The 12,308-nt window shown below is 32.5% G+C and overlaps 1 protein-coding gene across 5 annotated transcripts; it reads left to right on the top strand.

The window, feature by feature from the left end:
- The first annotated feature begins 662 nt into the window (after positions 1–662).
- On the top strand, positions 663–8,978 carry LOC130982062 (uncharacterized). Of its 5 annotated transcripts, XM_057905909.1 has the most exons (11): positions 663–805; positions 999–1,248; positions 3,948–4,025; positions 4,134–4,651; positions 4,891–5,427; positions 5,576–5,730; positions 6,878–7,074; positions 7,174–7,304; positions 7,460–7,779; positions 7,863–7,966; positions 8,378–8,977. In XM_057905909.1, the coding sequence occupies exons 1-11, from the start codon at positions 695–697 to the stop codon at positions 8,446–8,448; spliced, it is 2,472 nt and encodes an 823-aa protein (XP_057761892.1). In that variant the 5' UTR covers positions 663–694; the 3' UTR covers positions 8,449–8,977. The 5 variants fall into 5 exon arrangements, with proteins under 5 accessions (XP_057761892.1, XP_057761893.1, XP_057761894.1 ...); XM_057905910.1 differs by lacking the exon at positions 7,174–7,304 and having other exon boundaries at positions 7,602–7,779; positions 8,378–8,978; XM_057905914.1 differs by lacking the exon at positions 663–805 and having other exon boundaries at positions 1,130–1,248; positions 4,178–4,651.
- The last annotated feature ends 3,330 nt before the right edge of the window (positions 8,979–12,308 follow it).

The following is a 12,308-nucleotide window of genomic DNA, read 5'->3' as shown; positions in this document are numbered from 1 at the left end:
CATGACAAATTTAAAATCTTTAAAAGATAATTTTGATTTAAAAAATCTTTCAGGTACTAATTTAAAAAACGAGTAATCTTTTAGAAACTAATTTGACCATTTACTCCAATATTTATATACAAAACTCTCGAATTAAAATACCACTTACATTTTTAAAATAAAAACTTACGTTTAATTTTTAAAAAAAAAATACAAAATACAACATGTATTTTACAAGTACATAGAAACAATAAAAAAGAGCAAATCATAGGCTACGTTTTTGGGAAAATAAAAAAAAATATTATAAAAAGCAAATCATAACTTAACGTTTTATACGGCTAAGAAAACTAAAAAAATTATAAAATACAAATAGTAAAATATGTTTCATAGATAACAAAAATAAAAAAAATATTATGCACAAAATTTTTTTTAAGAAAAAAACTCAACGCAACAAAGGTGGAGCATATAAAATACTATTATTTAACCTGTATTTTGCTCTGATACCATATCAATACTATTATTTCATACAGATTCATTTTAAAATTTAACGTGTTTTACCAAATATTTTTTCATATTGAAAAAAAAAAAATCAGTCCAATTAGCAATCACCTGAAGTTATTTTTTTTTTTTAAAGAAAATAGATAAACTGAAGAACATGACACCAAAGTACGTAACTGCTAAAATTAGAAGTTAAAAAAAAAAGATTTATTTGCAAATGTTGTATGAGTGTGGGAAAGATGAGATTGTGATAGAGCTTTGTATGATCCAATCCAACTCGCAACTGCACCTTCAAACTTACATTACGTTCTCCATCTTTACATCACAGGTAACCTTTTCCTTGGTTTAATTTATTATTATTGCTGTAAAAAAAAAAGGCTTATTTTTACATTCAATTTGCTTTTTTATTCCAATTCAATTCTACTTTCTTTCTCTTCGTCTTCCACAAAAGAAACTTCTAGAATCAGGAACTGCAATTTCAATATGGCATTTCACTGAAACGTATCCTTTTGAATTTGCAGAATTGCGTCGTTCTCCTTTATTTTTGTGGCACAATGAATTTTTTGATGCGGTCTTCGTCGAGTTCATACTCGGAACGAACACCGCTTCCGCCCCCTAGGTCTGCGTCTGGGTCTAATCTTGAGAAGCTGGCGTCTCAGGATTCGCACGCGCGCCATGGCGATGATGCCACCATCGCTGGTCTTGTTCCAAGCTTACCAAATAAGCATCTTGATGTTTCTGTAGAAGAAGGGTTCATCACTATTCCATTCAGTATGTGTAATAATAATGCTTATAATATCATCACCTTAACAAATTACTTATTTATTTTTGGCTGCTTGGTTCTTCCTATTTAATTCCTCATAGTTTAAGATATGAATATGATTATGTTGAATGGAGTAGGTGAAATTCTTGCTAAGTGTAGAAGATGCTATAGTTATAGCATATAAAGTTTGCTAAAATGCAGAAATTACTGCTCAATGGCCCCATCGAAGCCATTTGTGATGGGGAGGGGGTTGCAACAATGTGACTTGATCCCGCCGTTCCTTTGTTTTGGGGGTGAATGTCCTGAACCGAATGATAGCTGAGGAAGTGAAAAACGGGCGCATTTCTCCACCATTAATAGGCAGGAATGGTGCAGAGCTGTCTCATCAGCAGTTTGCGGATGGTACTATTCTGTTTTGTCCGCAAGATGAAGAGACAATAAGAAGCTACAAGAGGCTAATATGGTGCTTTGAGATCACTTCTGGGTTGAGTATCAACTTTAACAAGTCAAGCTTGAGCCCAATAAACTGTGACTGGGAATGGGTGCAATAGATGTGTGACCTTCTTGGTTGTAAGTCAGCATAGCTACCAGTGAAGTACTTGAGAATATAACTTGGTGCAAACCCAAGGCTAGTGAAAACATGAAAACCAGTTATTGATAAGGTAGAGGAGAAGCTAAGCTGAGTCTTTGAAAGGCCAAGGTACTGAGTAAAGTAGGTTTGCTGGTGCTCATTAAGTTTGTATCAATAGTTTGCCTGTCTATTATCTTACACTGTATAAGATGCCAAACTTTTACTAGAAACACATTATAGTGCAAAGGAGGTTCTTTTGGGGTAAGAAGATGGGATGCTAGGAATGGCGTTAGTTAAGTGGGAATTGTTGTAGTGCCGAAGATGTTAGGAGGGCTTGGAGTGGGGGATGCAGTAATTCACAATACAACCTTGTTCAAATGTTGGTGGAGATTTTCTAAAGAAGATTATCCTCTTTGGAATAAAGGAACAACATATGCAAGATAAAATAGTCAATGGTTTAGCCATGGATGTACGGGATGGGAGAAGAACAAGGTTTTGGGAGGATTCATGGTTATAATATGGAAAACTGAAAGTCTCGTTTCAAAATCTCTTCTTGGTGTTAAACTAACAAGAATCTACCATTGGGAAGTGCGGGTTTTGGAATGGGTTGGATTGAATATGGAGCTTTCAATGACAGAGGAAACTTCCCCAATGGGAGTTTGAATTGTTAAACCAACTACATGGGGTTTGCAATCAATTTGTTTGGTGATAGAGAGGGAGGACAAAGTGGTGTGGAAATTTGCCAGTGAAAAGGTTTATCTTCGACTAACTCCTTTGTGCAACTGTTGCAGGCTGCAAAGTTGACAGAAGAAGTGGCGAGCTATAGCTTTACCAAAGTCGTCTAAAAGGGACTGGTACCTCCCTGGGTAGAATTTTTGTTTGGTTTGTGCTAGTTGATTGAGTCAATACTAAGGACCAACTAGCTAGACTAGGTGTTCCTGATAGTAGGAATAAATGAATATGTGCTATGCTGAATGTGCTATGCAGGAAACATTTTGAAACTGTTGAGTATTTTGTGTGTGCTTGGCTCCAGCAATTCAGACGAACCTAGACCTTTCAGAGTACTATGAAAGAGCACTTTGAGAGTTGGATAGCTGTGTTCATGAGGATAGAGATCCGGAAGCTAATAGGTTTCTTTGCTGTTATCTAAATAGTTGATTAGGAATGAGAAAATATTCCAGAATACATTGACAGGGGTTGATGCAGTCATTAGCAATTGACTCCATTGCTTTTTTATGGCAATGCTGGAGATGACATTGGAGTTTACTGCTTTATGTAATCCGTTATTGATTTATTTATTTTTGGCAGTTTAGTGGTTTTTAGGAGGTCTGTTCTTTCTCTTGGATTATGGATTTGTGTAGATTGCTTGTTGATAATGCTCCACCTTGTTGTGTTGAGCTCTTTTTCTTTCTAAAAAGAATAAAAAAGGGTTTTGCTTTAAAAATATTGAAAGCAGAATGTTTCATATCCTAACAGACTTAGAACCTTATATCATCTAAATTTCCAAGAATCCGGTAGTTCTCATGGTTGAGGGAATTAGGTTGTGCTATCAAATTTTCGTCTGGAATCTTTGCCTATTTACTGAAGTAAAGCTATAAGATCTTCCCTTTACGAAGCATGATGTGTGATCTAATGAATTGTGATATTTGCTTGAGGACGAATATCTGGTTCTGGATAGCGATGCCTTTTCTAAATAGCTTGACACTCTTGAACAGGGAGAAAGTAACTAGCATTTGTCATTGTTTGCATGAAATGGGAGAAATTGGTTTTATATGTTATTATAATAATAAGTGAACTTACTATAGATGCATTCTTAAAAGTTGCATTATAGTGACTGTAAAGTATAGCAGGTGCTCTAGAGAGGATATCAGCATGGAATTGTAATGTAGCTAAAAATTTATGTATGAGGACATCGTCATCTTCTTCTCTTCTAGTCCTAGCACAAGTTGTTAATTTTGTTTTAAGCTTATACATGACTTAAATTATGATCATAACATGCTTTTTCTAGCACATGATAGAGTTAGACAAATCTATGTATTTTAAGTATTTCCTCTCTGCCATGTGATGTTATGGGTGAGATTGCTCTTCATATAAAACATGATAAATCTAACTGTTAATTTGTTATCTTTTTGGTAGAGGAACTTCCTGAAAACTGGAATCACGTTCCAGATATACAGTCCCTGTGCTCACTTGACCGTTCATTTCTTTTTCCTGGTAATAGACTATTTTTGAAATATATAAATCTTGATTTTGGGATATATTTAATTGGTCAGCTGGCTTCCACAAAAAGTTTAGCAGACCTAATATAAGCATGTAATTCAGGTGAACAAGTTTATATCTTGGCATGCTTGTCTGCATCTAAGCAGGATACGGACATGATTACTCCAGTTGCTACAGCGATGAGTAAGAATGGCGTAGGTCAAAGCCTTGAGAGAGAAAATGAAAACATTAAAAACAGAAACAATTTAATATCTAGAGAAGGGCAATTAAGTACCAGTGTTGAAGAGCATCTGGAAGATTTTATTGATGGTGAATCCCTTTGTAGGATGGAGGCACAGAAAAGACGAACTGAATTGTTGTTACAAAAATTTGAGAATTCACGCTTCTTTGTGAGGATTTCAGAATTTGATGAACCCTTGTGGTCCAAAAGAGGCAGTGCAATAAATTTTTTTAACCCTTCTGATGCAAATGGCCTAAAGGCTTTAAATATTCAAATTGAAGAGCCTACATTGTCTTCTACCGGAGTGGTTATTGATAGAGGAAATTTTAATGCCACCACTTCTGGAGGATTGGTGAGAGATTCTGTTAAGTGTTCTGCTCTTCCTAATGGAGACATCGTGGTATGTGCTATAAACTTTGGAAACTATGAAGATGCATTTAGTTTATCTGAAATTTACAGAGAGACAAGGATGTTTTGTTTGTATATTTAAATTTCAATGCAAATAAAGTAATATTTTCTGTTAAATTTGTGTCCGAGTCTTGTAAGATTTTCTGGCTTCTTCCCCTTTAATTGTCTAACCTTCCCTTTTTTCAATCGTTTGCCTAATCTAATTTAATGTTCTTGTATGGAAGGATGCAGATTCTTTTACAGATGAATGTTGGTGTAGACTCTCTTAAAGATCCTTGTATTGAAGTTCTCCAATTTGAAAAGTGTCCAGAGAGAAAACTGCCTATCAATGACCACTTCGAGGTAGAACATACAAATGAGGATCCATGTGCTGAATTGTTAAATTGGATGCTTCCATTGGATAACAATCTTTCACCTCGCCTGCAATCTCCTCCTAATTTAAGACGTTACTCCATGTCATCATTACCCCAAAGTATGAGCAGTCCATCTGGTTATTTAAAAGCAGTTAGTTCTATGTCAAACTTCCTTGAGAACAGGGATCAAATCCTATCTAACAGTTACTTGAGGAGAAAATTTGCATTGGAAGGACTACTATCTTTTCGAGGAGTCTCTTTGGAGCAAGAAAGATTTTCTGTCTGTTGTGGATTAGAAGGCCTCCATACTCCAGGAAGAAGATGGAGAAGAAAACTTGAGATAGTACAACCTTTGGAGATTCACTCTTTTGCTGCTGACTGCAACTCAGAGGATCTTCTTTGTATTCAGATGAAGGTTTGAACTAGGATTTCATTGGATCAAATTATTTGACTTTCTATTCTTGTCCTCTGCATATTATATTCTCATTCTTCTCTTTTTGGTCTTTTACTACAACATATATTTTCAGTTCTGCCTTGACTAATTTTTCTTAAGTTGTCTCCAGAATGTCGCTCCTTCAAATGTTCCTGATATTGTGATATTTATAGATACAATATCTGTTGTTTTGGAGGAGACAACAAGAAATGGACCAATGCCATCATTACTGATTTCATGTGTTGAAGCTGGAAATGACCATTCTTTACCAAATCTAACCCTTAGGTTGTTATCTGGAATGAATATCTTATTATTTTTTCCAACTTTCTGTTGTTACTTATTTGATATCATGCTAGGCTGCAAATTTGGCATTTTAGTTTCATATTCTTGTGCTGAGGGACACCACCCTCATGAAAAAATAGAAAAATTCTCTGCAAAAGAAACAGAAGGGGAGAGAAAAAGGAAAAGGAAGGGGGGTGGAGGGGGGGAGGGGTGGTAAATATAACTAGACAAATCTGTGGATATCATATGTAGCATAGACAATGTCAAGGCATGGGATAATATATATGAAAGACTGTTTATTGATTTGCTTACCTTTGTTTTTACTCCCATCATTTTTAAGGTTAAAATATAGTCTTCTGCACTAGCAATATTCAGGCATATGGAGTAACATTTTAAAATATTATTTCTACTCAATTTTAAGAGGAAATTGGTATTGTTAACAGTGGATATTGTGCATATTAGTCCACCCTTTTGTTGTGTATAATAGTAAAAAATATGGGGTTATTCAAAATGGTAAGTACTTTGTTCTCTTAATAAATGGTCTTGAGTTCAAGTCTTAAGAATTTCAAAATGTTTATGGCTAATATATAAATAAGGGTATTTTAGGGGGAAAAAATCTTGTGCTTGAAACCCTCAATCACTGTTATATATAGTAGATAGGCTTGAGTTGAATATTTATCTCATTTTTCTTTTTCCAGTTGAAGCAAACTATATAATAGATGACCTTTCATGGCTTCACTGAATTGTTTCATTAATTTTAAAACAAAATTTGAGATAATCATGGCATGGGAAAGAGGATAAGAGAAGGAAGGAGTGAACTCTTCCTTTCTATAATGGCTAGTTGGTCTTTTTGCATGTGTGATTTACTTGTTAATAATGATATGTATTAATATTGCATAAAATAACTGAGATGACCTTGGTGAAAAATATATGTATCATTGTTTTCGATAAAAAAATATTCAGCTCATAGGATGAATGATGTAATGAACTTGTGTTACTTTAGGCATGACTTTTATTTGATTATCTAATATTTTCTTTACTTAAGTGCATGATTATATTTTTTCGTGTTGGTTAACTCAAGATTGGTGTCTGTGATCAACCCTAATAGTCATCATCTTATTAGAAGGTTTTTTTTCTCTTTTTTTTACAGGAGAGGTGAAGAGCATTCTTTTGTCGTTAAACCAGCCACTTCTATGAAGAAGAGTATCAATATTCAACACGATACAAGTTCTCAATTTTCAAAACAATTTCAAAATAGAACATCAAAATTAAGTCTGGATGGAAGAAACCCTACTTTGATTAATGATCAGTATGCAATTGTGGTGTCATACCGGTGCAATTATACAGGTAGGTTCTTTTGGCCCGATCTCCTTTTCCTATTCTATGATTTTTAACATGCTGATTAGGTGTTTTCTTTTTCTTTTTTTTTTTTTTTAAACAATCTAGCATCAAGGTTGTTCTTTAAACAACAAACTAGTTGGCGACCATGCACCTCTAAGGATATTATGATCTCTGTTTCATCAGAGATGTTAGGACAATATCCAAGACCTTATGCAACCTGCCAACTTCCTGTGCAGGTTATTGTTTATTTAGCTACTGTCCAACTCAAACTAGAGCTTTGGATTGGAAATCATTTAGCTCAGTTTGATTTTTTTTAATATTAGTTACAGTTGATCTTATGCTTTTATTAGCAATGACAATTAGTTTAACTTCATTGCTTCATTTTGATCAGATCCTAACTCTGCAAGCTTCAAATTTAACATCTGAAGATCTAACTTTAACAATGCTATCTCCTGCATCCTTTAGTTTACCCCCATCATTGGTCTCCTTGAGTTCTCCAACGACTCCAAGAAGTCCTTTTATTGGTTTCGCAGATTTTTTAGGAAGAGTAAATAGTGGAAGGAGTAGTGGTGCCACCCAGCCGTCAACTGTTGAAGAAAATGGGGAAAAAAGTTCTACTAGTGAAGCTAAGGCAGTTTCTACAAGTGATGTTGTTCCTAATTCTGGCCTGAGTTGTACTCATCTATGGTTGCAGAGCAAAGTTCCGCTCGGGTAACATATCATGTCACGTTTTTGTTTCTTTAACTATTTAAACTGAAAGTACTCGATTAAATGCTATGCTTCGGTTGCATCAGGTGTATTCCAGCTCAATCTATAGCAACTGTCAGGCTTGAACTACTCCCACTGACAGATGGCATAATTACACTTGACTCTCTGCAAATTGATGTTAAGGAAAAAGGTACAGATTGTGTTGCTTTTATTAATATGTACTTTTCTTAACTAGTTGCAGCGTCTATCTAGAGGAATACTTGGTCAATAAGAATAAATGGGAAGATGAACTATTGTCTATGACTTGTTATTTCTATGCTTGTATGGATTTCGAAGTATCACTCGTATGTGTAACAACATAGCAATTTCTAGTGATGCATAAGGTTGTGTTGGCTTCCGAGATGCTTCTGCGAGAGCACCCACGCCCCATCTTTCCATTTCATATAACTAATAATTTGTTTTCACTATCATCCCTTTGGGTATTTACCTGTCAAAAAAAGTATTTCTTCTTTTTATGTGCATTCTGTTTTCTACATTCTTCTTTATTCCTTATTTATTATATGGTTCCGGTTTCTCACATGTTCACATTTTGTTGTGATAGGTATTACTTATACCCCTGGGTGCGCTCTAAAGATAAATTCAACTTCCAGTATTCCGAAGGGGATTAGTTAGAATGGGACCTGTGGCTGTTTGCATTTCCTCTACCTTTCTCATCAAGCTCATTAACAAAATATGGATGATTTGCTTGCCTAAGTTCTAGAAGTGCCCTTGCAACTTATTCTCTTGGCAGAAAACAGATTTATTACTTTCCTGAATTTTAGAGTTTCGCTTATAACTTAATGTCGCAGTAGGTGTTTATAGGTAGAGAAATTCAGTTAAGAAATGTTTTGGGGTATATTTATCCAAATATAGAGTTTTCCTTTGTATTGTAAAATGTAAATCACATGGTTAAATAGATACTTACTAGGTGTTACATGCCCTTTATTTAAGGGGAAAAATGTAAACAGAGGTGGTATTTTTGTATTTTTATTTTCTTTGTAAATATGTGAGTGAACTATCAATTCGTCCTCTATTTTTCAGAATGACAATGCGGTCATTCAAGATAAAAACGATCCATCTCGGTTCATGTCCTCTACTTCTGTTACACAATGCGGTCTTTGTGTGTGTTTTTCCGCCAACGTTGAATGGAAAAAGTTGATGTGTTAGGTTCAGAAATAGATAGAGGTTTAATTATCTTTAAAATTAAATTGGTTAAAGGTTTATTTGTCTTTATTCTTTAAACAATATTTTTTAAAATTATTTTTTTTATTCATTATATTAATATTCTTTTTTCAATAAATTATTGAATATATGGTATAATACATACAATAAAATATATGTAAATTTAATTAAATTTTAGTATACAGAAAATTTTAATTAATCTATATTATTTTTATATTGATAAATTTTTATCGATCTGTAACCTTATGACAATATGTATATTAATAGAATAATAATATTATTGATGCTTTGAGTTTGTTGAGTTTATAAATGGTCTCCAAAATATATATTATGTTTTATTTTATTTAGTATTAGTAGCTTATTCATAGTGTATTTTAGTGCAAAGATATCAAATAGAATTATTAATTTAGTTTAAAGAGATAAAAAATTAAATTTGTATTACTCAAAATTTTTTTTACTATATATCAAATAATGTGTTCATTAGTTTCTATTTTATTGTGAAAATTATCTAAATCATAATACTAATAGTATATTATAGGAATATTATTATTAATGTATTAACTGTATTTTAATGTTTATTATTTATATATTTAAAAATTAGAATTGAGAATTATTTATTTAATTTCATCATAAATAATATTTTTAAATTTAAATAATTTATTAATAAATTTGTACTTATTATACGATATATTCAATAATTTATTGAAAAAAGAATATTAATATAATGAAAAAATAATTTAAAAAAAATATTATTTAAAAAATAAGGACAAATAAATTTTTAATCAATTTGAATTTTGAGACAATTAGGTTCTTGTCCATTTTTAAATCTAACACGTCAGCGTTTTTTATTCAGAGTTGATGGAAAAAAAACTCACAGAAACCATATTGTATCACTAAAGTAAAAGATAAGAACCGAAATAAATTATTTTTATCTTAAGAGATCGTGTTGTCATTTTAAGAAATAGACAAAGATCGAATTAATAGTTTCTTCAAAATATGTTACATATCTTTAGGTTTTTTTTTTTTTTGATAAGTAGCAGCAACTCATCACATATCCCAAGAGGGGGTTGTGAGGGATTAAAATTTAAAAAATAGCATTACATCAATCAAAACAAACATATGAGGATCCAAATTCCAAAATATACATAAAACTATCTAATTTCTAGTGATTTAGGTCTTATACACAAGTCAAACTCATGCCACTGCATCCAATATTTATTTGAGTATATATCGGGAGTATTGAATAAAAAAATTAGAAGTTCTAATTCATTTTTCTAATTATGTTCTTAATTTTTTAAATACAATTTTGAATTTATTTTTTATTTTAATTTTTTAAAATTATATATATATATATATATATATATATATATATATATATATATAATTTGTACTAAAGTATAAGATTGATTGATAACTAGAGAATGAATTAGGGTTTTTAATCATTACTCAAATAGTTGCTTCTCTAAAATCCGATTAAATCGTAATTAAAAAATCCGATTAAATCGTAATTAATTAAATAATAAATTAAATAAGAGCGAAATGGTTAGAAAATTTAGTAATTGAAATTTGATAATTTAAATATGATATTTGGACTCAATGAATTTTTTTGAGTAAGAAAACATAGTTTTTTGCGTAAAAATGTGTACTGAAAATTTGACCGGCAGTACCGGCTGAGATATGTCCGGTACTGCAACTGAAGAAATTAATTATAAGCGAATAAGGTTAGGAAATGAGAAATTATAAATTGGGAAGTTAGAAATATTTAAAATACGATTTAAAACTCTAATCTTAAAGGTTTTGTCCCAAAGTTGGGCCAACGGGTTAAACCGAATGAACTGGGCCCAAATGGACCCAAGATCCAACATATATATGGCCTAATTAAGGCCATTCAGCAGCCACACCCCCCATTCTTGTGTGAATCACGTTGAAGAGAAGAGATGGAAGAAGAGAGAAAACCCTAACCCACATTGAAATTTCAAACCACCATAACTTTCTCTCCAGAACTCTGATTGACGAGCCGTTTGCAGACACGCGTCACTCTTATCATCCTCTACAATTCTATATAAGTTTTGTGGTGAATATTTCATAGTCCTCTGCTCAGTTTTTATTTTTCTCTTTAAATTCGAATTTGGTTTGGGTTTTGAGAAAATCTTGTGATTTTGGTTATTTATGAGTGTTCTAGTATGAGTCATTGGTGATATTCATCATAAAATACAGTGGATTAAGGTAAGAAACCCTCCAACCCTTGTGATTTATCATTTTCATGAACCCTATGTTGATTGTAAGTGTGAAATTAGTTATGTTAGAGTATTGGTTGATTTTGGTGCACAATTGGGAGGTTGATTTTGCTTGTGGAGTTTTGGTGAGACTTGGAACTAAGGTTGGTGGAGACTTCCAAAAAAGAGGCTCAATTGGTTTGACTTCAAGAGCTACAATTTAAGTTTTATTTAAGTACCGTGTGGTGTGATGAGAATTCCTAGGTTAGATACCCCTAGGATTAAGTTTGGATTGTGTAAATAGTTGGTACTAATATGTATAGTTGATATGTAATATAAATTAATGATTGGGTTGAGAATTGTATGAATTTGTATGTTTGGTGTATTGAGAATTTGATAAATTAGATAATGAATATTTGTTTGTAGAATATGCATTTAAATTGTGAATTTAGGTCGGAGGCCGAAAAGAGGTAAGGAAGGTAAGTGATGTGTGTATTGTGTGATGTCATATGAAATTGAATGAATATTGAATATTGAGTGTGTAAATAAATGGGAGGAATGTGGAATAATAAGATATTAGGAATTTAGGAGTGGAAGACGAAATTGAATTGAATTGTGTAAATGAGGTAGGTTTGATTTTGGTTGAGTGTAATTATGTGAATGTGGTTGGGTTGTGGTCATTTGGATGAGTGAAAATGAATTTGGCTTGTGAACATTGGAAAAATTGGTGATTTCTATTTTTGGGTAAAAAACTTATTTTTGACCAATTTTGGCGGTCCGTAACTCGGTCCTCGGAGTTAGCAATTCTTCAAAATTGGATTTTTATGAAAGTTCATTCAATGATCTTTCCAACGATTTAGAAATGGTTGAAAAAACAATTTTGTATTAGAAATTATGTGTGGCAGAAGTTTGTGGTTTGAAAATGAAATTCTGCACTTTTCAGACTTAGTAAAATTTTTTGGAAAGCGTACGCCCACGCGTACTGATTAACCACTATTTTATGGTTTATATTATATTAAATTGAGTGGTTTTATCAAGCTTTTCACCCACTTATTCATATGATTTGCATGATTTTACAATTCCTTCCTAGTTTAG

The sequence above is a fragment of the Arachis stenosperma genome, chromosome 5 (genome assembly GCF_014773155.1).
Source record: "Arachis stenosperma cultivar V10309 chromosome 5, arast.V10309.gnm1.PFL2, whole genome shotgun sequence".
Taxonomy (NCBI): domain Eukaryota; kingdom Viridiplantae; phylum Streptophyta; class Magnoliopsida; order Fabales; family Fabaceae; genus Arachis; species Arachis stenosperma.
The sequence above is the reverse complement of the archived record's forward strand: the minus strand, read 5'-3'. Positions and strand labels throughout refer to the sequence as shown.

Excerpts from the sequence above, each read along its gene's own strand:
- LOC130982062 (XM_057905909.1), top strand. The coding sequence starts at position 695 with ATGTTGTATGAGTGTGGGAAAGATGAGATTGTGATAGAGCTTTGTATG. Across the intron at positions 1,249-3,947 it reads GTTCATCACTATTCCATTCA|AGGAACTTCCTGAAAACTGG; the intron begins GTATGTGTAATA and ends TCTTTTTGGTAG. Across the intron at positions 5,731-6,877 it reads TTACCAAATCTAACCCTTAG|GAGAGGTGAAGAGCATTCTT; the intron begins GTTGTTATCTGG and ends TTTTTTTTACAG.